The sequence below is a fragment of the Bombyx mandarina genome, chromosome A1 (genome assembly GCF_030267445.1).
Source record: "Bombyx mandarina strain Sakado chromosome A1, ASM3026744v2".
NCBI classification, from domain to species: domain Eukaryota; kingdom Metazoa; phylum Arthropoda; class Insecta; order Lepidoptera; family Bombycidae; genus Bombyx; species Bombyx mandarina.
In genome coordinates this window covers 10,858,584-10,875,831 of record NC_143234.1, presented here as the reverse complement: position 1 = coordinate 10,875,831, position 17,248 = coordinate 10,858,584, and the positions used below count along the sequence as shown (strand labels likewise).

The 17,248-nt window shown below is 36.8% G+C and overlaps 1 protein-coding gene and 2 pseudogenes across 1 annotated transcript; 1 reads left to right on the top strand and 2 right to left on the bottom strand.

Moving 5' to 3' along the window:
• The first annotated feature begins 1,768 nt into the window (after positions 1-1,768).
• On the top strand, positions 1,769-2,975 carry LOC149499533 (uncharacterized; annotated as a pseudogene).
• Positions 2,976-9,529: 6,554 nt separating this feature from the next.
• On the bottom strand, positions 9,530-11,150 carry LOC149499532 (uncharacterized; annotated as a pseudogene).
• Positions 11,151-11,348: 198 nt separating this feature from the next.
• Positions 11,349-12,699, bottom strand: LOC149499531 (uncharacterized). Its single transcript, XM_089739718.1, has 2 exons — positions 12,161-12,699; positions 11,349-12,003 (listed from the first exon to the last, which is right to left on the bottom strand). The coding sequence occupies exons 1-2, from the start codon at positions 12,697-12,699 to the stop codon at positions 11,847-11,849; spliced, it is 696 nt and encodes a 231-aa protein (XP_089595844.1). The 3' UTR covers positions 11,349-11,846.
• Positions 12,700-17,248: the final 4,549 nt, after the last annotated feature.

The window sequence follows — 17,248 nt, the reverse complement described above, 5'->3', positions numbered from 1 at the left end:
AAAAGATATGGACAGGTAAAATCTACGAGGGCCTAGTAGATAGATATGGGTTTAGGTAGCGACGACAGTAGCCAAATGGCCACCTATATTTTTTCATTGACAGTATTATGGCAGATATGAAGGCGAATTTAATAAGGATGGCTTTAGAAAAATGCAATAAAATCGGTGTGCAAATCCGTTCTGTGACGTTCGATTGCTGTAAAAGCAATAGTGCAACAATGCATTGGGTTGCGTGTTGGATGATTTAAAAAAAAAACCATACTGATTTATTTCAAACACCCCAGTGCTGATTACAATGTAGTTGTATTTTTAGACGCGTGTTATATGTTAAAACTGATGCGGTACACCTTCGAATCTAAGAAAGTAATATACATATACCGGTGAGAAACCAATTAGATGGCAATATTATTATCGGAATTATATAAACTGCAAGAAGAAAACTACTTACACTTGGCGAATAAACTTTCACATACATCGACATGTCCATTTTAAAAATCAAATAATCTTATGTAATAAAACTTTAAATATTCCCGCATTTAGAGAATCCGAAAACACAGTAGAATTTATTAACTTTGAAGAAGGATAATTCCCAAAAAATATTGTCATTCTTGTCCCAAATTAAAGATTACTTATAATATTAGCAATTAATGTTACAAATAAAAGAACTCTTATAGTCGGTACCGATATAAGAACTGTGTTTTCAACTAAAAAGTGCCCCTTATCAAAACAGAATAATACTGGGTTATTAGGATTATTAGTGTGCATCAACAGTCTGACTTATTTGTATAAAACTTTAGTTGCAACTGACATTCTTTCTTTTTTGTTAACATATAAACTCAGCTAAGATCATGTCGAGCTATTTTTTTGGGAACATACGGAGTCAAAATGGACATAATAATAATCTCAACACTACACAATTTAAAGCCAGTTTAAAAAAACTGCTGTCTCATTTAGAACTAGGCTCTAAATTTACGGGAAATTGTGTACCTATAGAGAACATACCAATTTTATCCGGATCATAAGCACTCAACAAAATTAATAACTTGTCAATAAGTTACGGTTTTAAAGAACCGAGGAGAAAAATTTAAGCTTTGCAGAAATTTTAAACAATAGGTCCATAGAAGAGAGGTTTGATAAATATCAGACAAATTACACTCTACTGATTGAAAAACAGGATTATAATCCAACTTCAGATATTGTTCCGCAAATAGTAGGTTACATTTCTGGTTTTGTAGTCAATAGATTTGTTTAGAAAATTAATTGTGAGGACTGTAAAATGGTATTGTGGGCTAAAGAAAAATTATGGTTCCACAAATTATTTAATAGATGTAAGAGAAATGGGTGGTTTATGTTATGTTTCAAACGATGTGTTTGACATATGCATGAAAACCGAACGTGTTATACGCAACTGTCTTCGCATTAGTGGTGACAAATCAATGCAAAAAAAGTATGATAAAAACTTTATATATGCGTAAAGAAAGTTATTCCTTTCTTTAATTTGAATTATGTCACGCATGCGCTGTCGACATGTGCCGGAACATCCGCGCATGTGCTGTAAAGTCGAAAAGCCTTGACAGATAAACAATATGTCATTGTGTAAAATTTTATAAAAAATAATTTCTATTGAGATAGTTACAAGATTATAAAATAAACTTTAAATGTCGTTTCTTTGTTCTTTCGGAGCAACACATTGAAGTTTTATTTTAATTAAACAACTTACCTAATAATCTTATAAAACGACATTTTTGTTTATAAACGATAATAAAAAATGGATAAACTACGTTTTGAATTTACACTATTGCCTGGAAGTGATGGAAAATCAAATATTCTTTCGCTTACCTCAATAACCACAAGTGATAATAAAGTCTATTCAATACCTGAAGAGCTATAAGCAATTAGTTATCATAAGGAAATATTGAAAACAGCCGCTTACAATAAGGTGAAAAATAGTTTGAAAAAACGATACCAGGTCAGAAGGATTTGGATTACAATGACAGATGAACTCAATAAAATATACATAGATGAAGACGATAATTTACAATTTGAGGATCAATATTTAGAAGAAATAAACCACGAAAAAAATTCTTTTGCATATCAAACAGAAACCAGTATGCTAAAAAAATTGTTTGAGAAATTAGTACAAAATACACAGGAAGTTAAAGAACAAAACTTGACAAAAATTTCAGAAAAGTTTGTAATTGAAAAATTTACAGGTAAACATTCTAATGCTAACCAATGGATTGATATTTTTGAGAGTGAATGTAAACGCTTTGATGTAACAGAGGATGAAAAGAAAATTGAAATACTCAGATTGTTTATGGATAAGGCTTGTTTGGACTGGTATAGTTCAATGGTAATAAAATTGACAATGAATTCGGAATGGTCAACTTGAAAAAACAAATTCTGTGAATCTTTTGCAAACAAAGGCTGGAACCCAGTTAGATACTCACTATTATTTAAATATAAGGATGGTTCATTATTGGATTACGCCATGAGAAAAGAAAAAACTGTTATTGGATATGAGAAGAACAATTGACACCGATACACTAGTGGATCTAGTAGCAGCTGGTTTACCAGAATTCATACTAAATAGGATTAATAGAGAAACATTAAAAGATACAGTGGATTTGTTTAATGAAGTGAGTAAGTATGAACATTTGGTAAATAAAGAAAGCTATATGCCTATAATGAAAAATGAAAATATGAGAACTAATAATAGAAATGAAGAAAAATATGTATGCAAGATTTGTGAAAAGTTGAATAAAGGTACTCGTTATCACCCTGAGTCCACGTGTTGGTTTAGAGCCAAGGAAGATGAAAAACTAAAGAAAAAATTCATTAAGCATGTAAACAATTCGGTGACAGAAGCAGAGTTAAACGAAACTAATCAAAAAAAACGAATAGTAACACCATTAACTTTTTTTTTTTTTAATTGCTTAGATGAGTGGACCAGCTCACAGCCCACCTGGTGTTAAGTGGTTACTGGAGCCCATAGACATCTATAACGTAAATGCGCCACCCACTTTGAGATATAAGTTCTAAGGTCTGAATTATAGTTACAACGGCTGCCCCACCCTTCAAACCGAAACGCTTTACTGCTTCACGGCAGAAATAGGCAGGGTGGTGGTACCTACCCGTGCGGACTCACAAGAGGCCCTACCACCAGTAATTACGCAAATTATAATTTTGCGGGTTTCATTTTTAGTACACGAAGTTATTCCTTCACCGTGGAAATCAATCGTGAACATTTGTTGAGTACGTATTTCATTAGAAAAATTGGTACCCGCCTGAGATTCGAACACCGGTGCATCGCTCAACACGAATGCACCGGACGTCTTATCCGTTAGGCCACGACGACTTCGACTAATGTCAAACTACTATTGAATGATAAACTAGAAATATATGGAGTTTATGATTCTGGTTCAAATGTTTCTCTAATTAATTCAAAAATACTAAAGTTAAAAGGAAAAGGAAACAGTTTGAATGAAGCAGACTTAGTAACAATTAATGGTGTTAAAAAAACAAGTGGTTTGACAACCCTAAAAAATAAAAATCTTTGAATTGCAAAAAAAATGCCGATGTATACATAATTGATGAACCAAATTTCAAATATGATTTTCTGATTGGATTAGACTTAATAAAAGATTTTAAACTAATACAAAATGAAGATCTACAAATAACAGAAATTTTACCTAAATAATAAAACAGAAGAAAATACAACTCATGAAAAGGCAAACATTGAAATAAATAATAAAGATAGCAATAATTCGACAAAAGAATACAAAATAAATTTTAATGAACATGTAAAAGAAGAAAATTTTAAAATTAAATTAAATCATCTTGATCGATATCAAAGATCGGAAATAAATACACTGGTTGATAAATATAAATCAGTTTTTGCGAAAGATAAATACGACGTTGGTGCTGTTAACGGCTATGAAGCGAGAATCGGCTTAGTAATGGATAGATATTGTAGCAAGAGGCCCTACAGGTGCACTATAGAAGATAAAAAAGAGATAGAAACACAAATAGCAAAATTACTAGATAATAAGCTGATAGAAGAATCCTACAGTCCTTTCGCTGCACCTGTTACATTAGCATTTAAAAAAGAAGAAAATAAAATATCAAGGTTATGTATAGATATTAGAGAGTTAAATAAAATAGTAGTACCTCAAGCTCAACCATTTCCCTTAATTGAAGATCTAATTTTAAAGACCAGGAATTGCAATTTTTTTTCAACGCTAGACATTAATTCTGCATTTTGGTCGATCCCTCTACGAATTGAAGACAAAAATAAGACAGGATTCGTAACCCAAGATGGGCATTATCAGTTGTTCTGTTTACCATTCGGATTAAAAACGTCTCCAGCCATTTTTCAAAGAATACTTCATAATATACTTAGAAAGTATAAATTGACAGATTTTATAGTTAATTTTATCGATGATATTCTTATATTTTCAAAAACCTTTTCTGATCACATTAACCATCTTACACAGCTTTTTGAAGCAATCAAAACAGAAGGTTTCAGGTTAAAATTTACAAAATGCACATTTGCTTCTGATTCCGTAAAATACTAGGGTCATATAATTCAAAAAAATTGCATTCAACCGGTAAATGATAATTTGATTTCAATAAAGGATTTTCCTGTTCCAAGAACACAGAAAAATATTAGACAATTTTTAGGAAAAATTAACTTTTACCATGGGTTTATACCAAACCGTACAAAAATATTAGACCCGTTACATCATCATCATCATCATCAGCCTTTATCTGCCCACTGCTGGACATAGGACATAATTTACTAAAAAAAAAACAAAAATTCATTTGGTCTGATAAATGCCAAGAAGCATTTGAGACTGTAAAAACCTTGCTATGCTCCCAACCAATTCTTGAAATTTTTTATCCATATTTACCAATAAATATACCTAGTCAGGTCATAAATTCTGTCACATGTTTAATGTAAAATAATTGAAACAAGTTTATTCATTATGTAACCATTCATATACCAAAATGAACTTAACAAAACATAGATTCTTATGACACTAAAGGTTATTCAAAATGACCTCCGTGATTTTGAATACAGGCCTTCAATCTGCGCGGCCAGTCGTCTATCGCAGCACGAACGAGGTCCATGTCAATATCGGCGGCTGCCTTAATCAAGGATGTCTTGAGTGACTCCAAATTGGGATGAGGCTTTGAGCACGCCTTTTCCTCCAAGTGTTGCCATATCTTGTAATCTAACGGATTCAAATCTGGACTGGAGGAGGGCCAGTCTTCGTGCCGGATGAAGTCGATTTCACGCGCCGCCAGCCAGTTTTGTGGGCTCTTCGCTCTATGAGCTGGCGCCGAATCTTGTTGGAATACCCAGTGCCTGTTATTGAACATGGTATGAGAAACAGGTTCCACAAGGTTCGTCAGGACTGTATTTTGATACACAACTGCATTCGTTTTTACACCTTTCTCACAAAAATGTACCTCTGTTAAGTCCCAATAAGAAACTCCCAACCATACCATGAGCGAGGATGGAAAATGACCTCGTTGGACACGCGGAATACGGTTGCTCACTTCTTCACTACTGTGTGCATACACCTTATCGTTTTATTTGTTGTAGCTCTCTTCTACGGTAAAAGTTTTTTCATCCGAAAAAAGAATTTCCCGATTTTTTTTTCCGCGTACCGCTTCAACAAAGCGCGGCATCTTTTCAGTCTCAGGTCCATTAGACGAGCATTCAAACGATGTCCTGTTTTTCTTCGATATGCCCGAAGCCCTAAGTCTTCATTTAACACCCTTTTCAGCGTGGTTCTGCTTAACCCCATCTGAAGGGCCAACAGTTTCTGCTTACGTTTGGGATTTCTTTGAATTCGCGCCTTCACAGCTTTTATCACTGCTGGAGTCCTAACAGACCGAGGGCGACCACTTCTTGACCTGTCATCTACACTAGAGTCTTCATTGTATCGTTTGATGGTACGATAAACGAATCTTTTGGTTATATTCAAAATTTTCAGTATGTTAAAATTTTGAATTGGCGCGTAACCGCAACGATGCAACGCAATAACTGCAACACGGTCTTCTTTAAGCGTCCACTACATATTTAAAAATAAGTAAAATTCTAAAAGTATACATTTTTATTTTCATGAACAACTCGAAATTCGAATTCAATAAACTTTTTTGTGGCCAGCATTCTAAAAAAAAAGTTTTTACTGTGTGACAATACTTATGACCTGACTAGTTATATAAGTAAAGTGTCCCAATGCTGAACAGGTTCACCTAAAGACTCTAAAGCGCGCAAATTCTTGTTAAGTTGGTCGATCATACCTTTTAACGCAACAGAGGATTCCTTTGAAATAGTGTTTAAGTTAAATAAGGATGACACATGGTTTTGCACTAACAACCTTTTGTTATCGAAGCGATCACAAATTAGCTTCCAAGCTATATCATAATTGCTTGCCGAGAACCCAATAGAATTGATTACCACAGCAGCAGATCCCTCCAGAGACGCTCGCAAATAATGAAACTTGATAATTTGATCAATTTCATCGTTACAGTGAATGAGACTAGTAAAAGTGTCCCGGAACTCCAACCAATTGCTATAACACCCATTAAACTTTGGTAGCTGTATAGTGGGCAACTTAACAGGTTTAGGTTGACTAATACGGGAACATTTATCACTATTTACGGACTCATTATCATTTTTATACTTACTTATCAACTTATGTGACCTAAACCGAGTTTTGTAATACAGGGACTCAAACTCGGCACGTTCAGAGAACTGAGCCTTGACATCATCTACCAAACATTCTAATCGCAACTGTACCTCGTCGTACTGCTCATACAAAGCCTCGATTTTACCCATCCGTAACTGTAATTCCTTGATCTCACAACTAGTCAACTGCTTGTTACTCGATGCATCAAGGAAATTGTGAAATGCAGTTAAACGGCCCTTGAAACTTCCTCGTTTTTTAACTAATTCTCTTTCTTCGGACATACTGGAAACCGAGTGTAGTCAACCTTTTAATATCCTTAATTATGGTTACATTCTACCTGACCGAGTGTTGGGTGATGATATTTTACTATAATTTTACTATAAACACCGTAAATTATCTTGAAGTTTTTTTGTCCAGATATCCGTTATCGGCTTATAACCTCCACGGCAAATTTCAATGTAATTATTATTCAATTCCGCTGTTTGATATAGGTAATTAATTATCTTCAAGAAATCCAACATCGGCTCGAATGACCACATGTTAGGGAAATGAATGGGGACTCTTCATAAAACTCCAAAATAGTATCTTGTAAAAAAACGTGTATTGCCTTGATGACGAACAAAGATGGAATGAAGAAACCTAAAATTAATTAACCCCAAGTGGCTTGAGCGTGTATATGCTATCTGCAAACGAGCAGGCTCTTTGCTCGGACATGTCAAACATTGAATATTTAGAAACTAAAACTAAAATTTATGTTGCTAATGGCCAATATTTGTTTTCAAATAAAAAAAGGATTTTAAATTTAAAATATAACAACTTACCTATAAAAATAGAAGCACTACTTGTCAAGGGGCTATCCCACAACTTATTGTCTGTTGAAAAATTATTAGAGAAAGGAAATTCTGTCAGATTTCATAAAAATTCTGTATCAATTGCTAAAGGAAATAACATAATTTATGGTACCATGCTTAATAGTCTGTATGCAATCAATCTTACATTAAACTTAGAAAAATGTTATTCAATAAATAATGATAAAGATCTATGGCACAAAAGGTTACGACATGCTAATAGAAAACACTTGAAATTACCTAGCTCAGAAAAACCATGTGGAATATGTGTAGAACGAAAATCAACAAGATTACCATTCTCTACAACACCAAGATCAAAGTATATGGGAGATCTCATACACACTGATATATCAGGACCAATAAATATTCCTACACATACAAATGGGGTATATTTTCATACAATTATAGATGATTACACACATTTATGTGAGGTATAGTTATTACAAAGAAAAAGTGAGGCGACAGATAGGCTCATAGAATATGTTAATAGAATGGAAAGACAAATAGGATGTAGTTAAGAAAATCAGAAGTAATAATGGTGGTGAGTTTAAAAATGAAAACTTAATAAATTTTGCAAAGATAAGGGAATTGTTCAACAGTTTACTTTGCCCACAGTCAAACGGAGTTTCAGAACGCATGAACAGGAATATTTATAACAGAGCTCGGACTTTATTAATTGAATCTGGTTTACCAAAAACCTTATGGTGTGAAGCAGTGCGATGTGATGTCTATCAAATCAACAGATGTCCATCGTCTGCTATCAACTTTCAAACCCCAGCAGAGAAAATGTTTTGAAACAAAGACTTAACAAGACTTACGATATTTGGATCAAAATCATGGGTTCATATCATACTAAAACAGAATAAACTCTTGCAAAGAGCTAAAGAAATGAGACTCGTAGGATATAGCCCAAATGGATATCGTCCATGGGACCCTACAAGTAATAAAGTTATAGTGTCAAGATATGTAAGAATTGATGAAACTCAATTAAACTACAAGGAAACTGAAGAAAAGGTAACATAAAAGGAGAAAGGTACTATGAAGATGAATTAATACAAAATGAAGATACTGAAAAGGACACAGAAGATAACCAAGAGATAAGAATACCCAATGAGAATACATATCTTTTTGTGTAGGATACGGTGATTCGGAAGATAGGATCCTGGCTCGATGTTATACCAGTTCCCTCGCGTCAGTCAGTAAAGTACTTAGATCTTGAGACAATTCCGGGACGTTACGTACCACGGAGCGTATTCCAATATATAAAGTCACGAATTACGGGACTATTGGAACCCTAGAAAGTATAAATTACACACAATAAGTTACACATTACAGATCAAACATATGTATAATCAACCACTTACCGATAAATTACATCGGGCACAATTTAAAGACTTGAATGTAAAACATTCTTATACAGATCAATAAATATGTGTACTCTCAGGACTTTTCCTATTACTGGTTGGCGCGGCTTCGGAATGAGTCGTCCCTAGCGGATGCATGCCTTTTTAAGTGAATCGGAACAAAAGACGAACTGATGGAGGGAGCATTTGCCAGATTGACTTACTACGAATATGCTAATTAGCAATACGGTGTTACAAGAACAATGATAATCATTACGCTCCCATAGCCAAATTGTCAACTATCAGATTAATGATAAGTTTAGTAGTTCAACTAGATTAGTCATTAAAGCAATTGGACGTACCAACAGCCTTCTTAAATGGAAAATTAAACGATAATGTCTATATAAAATGACCCAAAGGAATGGAAATTAGTGAAGAAAAAGTTTTAAAACTTAAAAGGGCTTTGTATGGATTAAAAGAAGCACCTAAATGCTGAAACCAAAGATTTCATAATTTTGTCACTCAGAAAGGGTTTGTACAATTTATTTATGTTTATATGGAAAAGGAAAAATATGGATATTACTCTAGGCTGGAGCACACTCAATGAGTGAACTTATTCACATCAAAGGAATACTTTCTGACATATTAAGTAGTATCATTTCAGCTCATTTATTGATTAACAATCAGAGTACAATGAAATTGATACAAAATCAGATAAATACTAAAGCTTCTAAGCATATTGAAATAAAATATCACTCCATTAAAGATTTAATTTATAAGAAAATAGTGTCAATCTCATATGTGCCTACAAATGAAAATATCTCTGATATATTTACAAAATCTTTACCTATTCAAAAACATAATTATTTTTGTAGCAAGTTGAATTTAGTTTAAATATTGTTTTAGAAAAAGGTTATGCTTAATAATATGTTATACATATTTAATTATGTTGCATTATTATAATCCTAAGAGAATTAATAAGATAACTGTTAATTTAGTAATTTTTTTAATGTAACTAATATTGAAAAAAAAAAGTACTTATGATAAATAGTGTTACTAATGCACAGAGTGGACAATTAACAAAATTTGTTCCTTTACCTTGGTGCATAATTTCCCCCATTCTGTGGCTCCCATTAAGTCTACTTTTTCATTAACCAGGTCAGTTATTCGCGTAAGGTTCCAAGTTACATTTTTTCTGGCGACATACCCCTTTATTTGGGACCAGGCCATTTCTTAGGATTGAGGTCCGGGTGATATGGCAGCAAACGAAGTACAGAATGGCCTGCTTCGTTTAATATGGCATCCAAATTAAATTTCTTAAATTTGTCTTTGTTTTTTTTAATTACGTTGTACAACTGCGGCTTTAGCATGGATTCTTAAATTTCAATTCCTTTTTCACGGAGCCAGGTTTGCATGTCTCCTTTCTTTGTATTGGACGTTGATGCAGCATCGTGTTATTTGTTATGGTACGATGGATTGTCGACTACCACGACTGAATTAGGAGGTAAATTCGGCAGCAGTTCAGTACGGAGCCACCGCTCGTAATTCTCAGTATTCATGTTGTCGTGGTAGTCGCCGCTTTTTGTACCGGCTTTGAACGTCAGCAAGGCATTTGGCACAAAACCCTGATTCACCACCCGCGTGCACTATGACCAAGCGGCTACCTTTGGATAGAGGGTTTTTAATGCCTGTGGTGGGATCGTCTGTCCAAGAATGGCGAGACCCATGGGAACTATCGACGTATGATTCATCAGTGTATATGAATCTTTCTCAGATATTCAATTCTTTGAAATCGAATTTGTAACTGTTCAATTAAAATTTTTCTATTGCTTTCTGATTTTTTCCATTTAAAACCTTTTTTTTTTTATTATTCGCCTGAGACTTGCTGCAGATCCTTGGAAATGTAGGTCATTCTGTAATTTCCTTCGCAATTTGCCTATGGTAGGTAATTCTTTTACACTGACGTGCAAATTGTGGATGATTCTTCTTATAACACCCTGGTCAAAGCTGTCAATGTCTGTTATAGGTGATTGTTTAACTCTTTTATTTTTGACTGGAGTTCGGAAGATAGTAAGAAATTCTGAATGTTTTGAACCTTTTACAATTCGTTTCACTGTAGACTTGGAATATTTTGTTGCCTCTGCGGTCCGTTTCATGCATTGTTTCAAATTATCAACTGCATTATTATCAGCCTCTCTCTTCATAAAACAATATACGTCATAAATCATTTTTCTCACTTTTTTTTGTAAAACCATTTTGTAATTAAAACTTTTGTGCGCGATAGTATTTTGAGAACGAACGTAACGTGAACCCAGCGCGGGAAGCAAAATGTCGACTGACGAACCAATAGCAAACCGGCAAGCATGCGGCAGGTGACCCACCCTCCCCACGCCGCACCTCATACCACCAAATACATCGATAAATAGCCTAGTGCGCAGATTGACCGCCAGCGTTCTTTTTAAGTGACGCGTACTTTTTACCTCCGTTTGGTTTCGGTGCCAGATATCTTTGATATAAATTGGCTCTTGCTCGGAGAACATTCAATAATAGCCTCTAGCTCCAATAATTTATTCATAACAACAGTCATATCAAGTTTCAAGTTTCTCCGATCGTGAAAAGAAACAACGAAGAACCAATTGTTGAATGGGTTTCTCACAAAATGGTATAGAAACACCGTTAAGTACCCAGTCTAACACTTCCTTATTGAAGTAATACCTAGCCAACAATTATAAAAGTAATGAATTCTGCCGGCGTGTATCTGAGTTATTATGTGGTCGGCGCACGCGGCTTGCTCGCGGTCGCTGCTAGTTGTGCGGGAGGGCGCGGCGGCGTCGCTGTGCTCTGGTACGGGTACGGGCGACAGCTGCCACTACCTCGTTTCGACACTCCTCGCCCGCGACGAGGAAGGACTGTCCAGTTTCCCGAACTGTATGGACGACTTCCGGCGACTGTTACGAATCAAAAGCCTTTGAAATATTCGTCTTTATAATTTGTAGACCTTGTTTTTCTATTGCTTTTGCTGCCTTAATTTTCTCAGAAAGTTTATTACCAAACAAGGTTTCGTCCCTTTCTGTATCCTGGATCACGTGATGGAAATTCTTGTCAAGACTCGGAGTAACGTTTTATACGTAGAGTAAAGTTTTATACGAGTTTGAGTGGATGCTGCATGCAGGTCAGACAATATACGATAGCCATTGCTGAGATGTTGGATGACTTCCTTTTTATTGTCCCCCCTTAAAAGCAAATCCAATGCTCTATTTATGGCCGTAATTCCACAACCGATTGTTGTTGATGAAATGAAAGTCTTTTGTCTCTGTTACGGACTACTTCTGGAATAGCCGAGAAAATTTCTCCATTTATTTTTGGGGCTTGTAACAACCGGCAATTATCTGGTATCAGGTATTGTTTCAAACTCTTATCTTTATTCTCTTTAGTCATGCCTATTGTCAGTAAAGGGAGCCATAGCTTTGCCAAACTATCATGAATTTTAGGTCCAAATTCAGGAGCTGCATCTGTGGATTCACCAAGAGCCTCCAATAAATCAGGGTCTAACTCCAATTCAGACGATAAGGCCTCTAAGGACTGTCCGGCCTCATTTGGCTCGGCAGCTGGCATTGGCGGTGGATGCTCTGGCATAGAAATAGGAATTTCTGCCATGAGTTTTGCATTATTATAAGGCGATGCTGCCTCATTACCACGTGGTGTTTCTGCCTCGGGGGAGGCACCCGCAGCATCGTTCCATGAAGACTCCCTTTCGCCCGAAGGCGGTTGGTAGACCTCGGCGGTTGCTGTGCACTGCGACATAGGTCTTAGGGTTGATTAAGCCAAGAATTAACACTAGTGTTTAATGTTATTCATATATTTTATCGTTACTGTTGGAATATGAGAACGCACCCATATTTATTATGTTGCCAGTACTGATTTTGTACCAATTATATTGGCTATACTTTTTCTTGTCTTGTCACTTCGTCTGTTCTTGTATGTAAAGTTTTTTTCTTGGCATGACGTGAGGCATTTTTTTAATTCAAGTTCAAGTTATTTATTTTTTATCAACCCAGTGATTGCCAACAGTTACAACTCTTATAGGTACAACAAGGTAAGATGATTTTTAAATTAATAGTTTTGTGCAGCGGCCGGCGCGTGCGCGTTATTCAATTTTTCGAACCTCACTATCTGTATTTTTACGAATCCTGCGCAGGCGTCGGTCGCGCGGCGTTGTTCGACACTTTAGGGTTCCGCTTAGCGTGCAAGGATTTTTTTTTATTATACTTCGGTTCCGCACGTTACAAGTGTTAATTAGACGTTCTCATCGCTTATCGTTGAAAACTCGCAGTCAACCCCAATAGGACTTATACAACGTTATTATTTAATGTCAACTCCTTATGGAGAAAACAAGTTATGTGGTTATGTTATGATGATTGACTCGCAGTCAATCCCCATAATTGGCTAAACAGAGGTAAATTTAAAAAAAGAAAATAGTAAAACTAACCTTTATTTACTTCGGAAGAATCACTTGAAATAACACGCACTCCCCGTCGTCGTCGTACAACACTTCTTTCAGGCGTTAATTTTTTGAATTTTCTTTAGATAAAGATTCGATTTTTTCGTCAGTACTTTGTTACGTCTAAACGTAATTATATATATATATATAACTAGTCAGGTCATAAGTATTGTCACACAGTAAAAACTTTTCTTTTAGAATGCTGGCCACAAAAAAGTTTATTGAATTCGAATTTCGAATTGTTCATGAAAATAAAAATGTATACTTTTTAGAATTTTACTCATTTTTTAATATGGAGTGGACGCTTAAAGAAGACCGTGTTGCAGTTATTGCGTTGCATCGTTGCGGTTACGCGCCATTTCAATTTTTAACATACTGAAAAATTTTAATATAACCAAAAGATTCCTTTATCGTACCATCAAACGATACAATGAAGACTCTAGTGTAGATGACAGGTCAAGAAGTGGTCGCCCTCGGTCTGTTAGGACTCCAGCAGTGATAAAAGCTGTGAAGGCGCGAATTCAAAGAAATCCCAAACGTAAGCAGAAACTGTTGGCCCTTCAGATGGGGTTAAGCAGAACCACGGTGAAAAGGGTGTTAAATGAAGACTTAGGGCTTCGGGCATATCGAAGAAAAACAGGACATCGTTTGAATGCTCGTCTAATGGACCTGAGACTGAAGAGATGCCGCGCTTTGTTGAAGCGGTACGCGGGAAAAAATATCGGGAAATTCTTTTTTCGGATGAAAAAATTTTTACCGTAGAAGAGAGCTACAACAAACAAAATGATAAGGTGTACGCACACAGTAGTAAAAATGAAAATGAAAAATGAAAATGAAAAAATATTTATTGCTTCAACTTATAAATTAAACATACAGGGTTTGGAAACTCCTTTTAAGCAAAATACTTGCTTGTTTAGGAAATACCGCTCTTCTATAGCCATTTACATAATATTTTATAAGAATAAGCAACAAAACAAATTTTATAATATAAATAAATTAATACTAATTGAAATAATGTGTGTGTGTGTGTGTGTGTGTGTGTGTGTGTGTGTGTGTGTGTGTGTGTGTGTGTGTGTGTGTGAGAGAGAGTGCGTGCGCGCGTGCATGCGCGTGGGTGTGTGTGTTTATTATAACATCATTGCTTGAACAATGTTTTCAACATCCTTATAACTTTTGATTTTCAACCATTCAATAACAGATTTTTTACAGTTAAAGGATGTCATCGGATATATACTTAGTTCTTTGTTAAGTTTATTGTATATGTGTGATGATTGTTTGACAAACTGTCTTTTAGCAAATGTGGTTTTGACTGTAACAAGAGGCGTTACATCTTTCTTTCTACGATTTTTATTATTTGCTATCTCAGGGTCATAGCACATTTTTTTGTGTATCCTTAGAACTAGTTGAAGAATATATAGTTTTCTTACGGTTAATAGCCCAGATGTAATGTATAGTTGTTCCGTTGGAAAACGATAAGGTTTGAAAAACATCACTTTAATCAAAGACCGTTGGGCTCTTTCTAGTTCTAAAAATTTTATTTTAGTGGCTCCTCCCCAAACTGACAAGCAATATCCTAAGACTGATTGTGCTAAAGTTATATAAATTTCATTTAACAGTTTCTTTGTGGTTATATGACGCAGTGTTTTGAAGATCCATATCAATTTTCTTGTTCGATTCATTATTAGTTCTGAATGCACATGCCAAGATAGTCTCTGATCCAATATTATTCCTAAGTATTTTGTTTGTTGTACTTTATTAATTTTAGCGCATAAACAGCCTCGGTGGCGTGTTAAACATTCATGAATTTTTATTTCAAAATCGTCTTTTGGCTGAGTACTGTCATATATAGAAAAGCAAATATAGTTGGTTTTTTCAGTATTAAGGCTGAGTAAATTGGTATTTAACCATGACGCTACCTTTACCAAACTATTTTCCGCTGACTTTTGAACACACTCCCACGTTTTCCCTGAAAATACTAAAGAAGCGAGCAACCGTATTCCGCGTGTCCAACGAGGTCATTTTCCATCCTCGCTCATGGTATGGTTGGAAGTTTCTTATTGGGGCTTAACAGAGGTACATTTTTGTGAGAAATGTGTAAAAACGAATGCAGTTGTGTATCAAAATACAGTCCCGACGAACCTTGTGGAACCTGTTTCTCATACCATGTTCAATAACAGGCACTGGGTATTCCAACAAGATTCGGCGCCAGCTCATAGAGCGAAGAGCACACAAGACTGGCTGGCCGCGCGTGAAATCGACTTCATCCGGCACGAAGACTGGCCCTCCTCCAGTCCAGATTTGAATCCGTTAGATTACAAGATATGGCAACACTTGGAGGAAAAGGCGTGCTCAAAGCCTCATCCCAATTTGGAGTCACTCAAGACATTCTTGATTAAGGCAGCCGCCGATATTGACATGGACCTCGTTCGTGCTGCGATAGACGACTGGCCGCGCAGATTGAAGGCCTGTATTCAAAATCACGGGGGTCATTTTGAATAAACTTTAGTGTCATAAGAATCTATGTTTTGTTAAGTTCATTTTGGTATATGAATGGTTACATAATGAATAAACTTGTTTCAATTATTTTACATTAAACATGTGACAGAATTTATGACCTGACTAGGTATATATATATTGTTACCGAATTCAGGCAACCCCCGACCGAGAGCCAGCGCTAAAACTATAAAAACGATCCCTCGCTGCGCCTTTGCCTCTTTTTTGTGCGTGGCGTTCGTGAGTGCGGTTCTTGTTGAAACATGTTATAGACTTGTGTAATTTTAACAGTTTTCGTTAATAGTAAATTGAAATCATTTTGTTAGAAGTTTTGTTAATTCAGTGAAATATAATTAGGCCAGTTCTGTGTTATTTATTTCTTTTTGTTAACTACCTCACTTCTGGTCGATAATATCAGAAGTGGGATAAAACCACGTGCTTTTGAAACGATGACAGGCCGTCGATCTAGAAAATATAAGCGTAATCATTCTCATCGACGCTGTCATGACCGCTCGAATTCTCGATTTTGGAGTGTGTTGCATTAATCATCGTCGCGATCGTGCTGTGTGTAGGAAGGGCAAGACACCTACGCCGCGGGATGTCTCTCGGCATAGTTCCGTGGAACCGTTCTTTGGAACATATACTCGTGAGATCGTGAGATGAATGACCACTTTACCGGTACCGTCTAATCGCAATACGCCGTCGCACTCTTGTACCGAACGCCACGCGCAGTTATTTTTGCCACCAGCAGCAACGGTTTCCGTCGAAGGGGGTGACGCATGTGCACCTGAGTACCCTGGAACAGCGTCATGCAAATCGGCGGGTGTGTGTAGCAGTGCTGGTCAGCAGATGGACGGCGTGACGAACAGGATTATTGGAGCATTGCAGGTGCTATCTAAACTTTGACAATGGAGGCGCCTTCTGTCTGATTTGTTCACAGACGCAGGGCGTTGTCGCTGACGTGTGAGGTCACTAGTGAGTCGGCGCCGCCATGCTCCAGCAGGAGAGCGCAGAGCTGTGCAGACTGCGCGCACTGCTCGCGTGCCGCTGGCTGCGCGCGCTCATCTACTTCTGGCGCGCATACTGCGCCACTGCTCGCGTACCGCTGGCTGCGCGTACTGCTCGCGTGCCGCTGGCTGCGCGCACTGCTCGCGTGCCGCTGGCTGCGCGCACTGCTCGCGTGCCGCTGGCTGCGCGCACTGCTCGCGTGCCGCTGGCTGCGCGCACTGCTCGCGTGCCGCTGGCTGCGCGCACTGCTCGCGTGCCGCTGGCTGCGCGCACTGCTCGCGTGCCGCTGGCTGCGCGCACTGCTCGCGTGCCGCTGGCTGCGCACACTGTTCGTGTACCGCTGGCTGCGCG

Bases quoted from the DNA above. Each gene is read 5' to 3' on its own strand.
- LOC149499531 (XM_089739718.1), bottom strand. From the start codon at position 12,699: ATGTCGCAGTGCACAGCAACCGCCGAGGTCTACCAACCGCCTTCGGGC. The intron at 12,004-12,160 runs GCCATAAATAGA...CGTTACTCCGAG, and splicing joins CAATCGGTTGTGGAATTACG to TCTTGACAAGAATTTCCATC.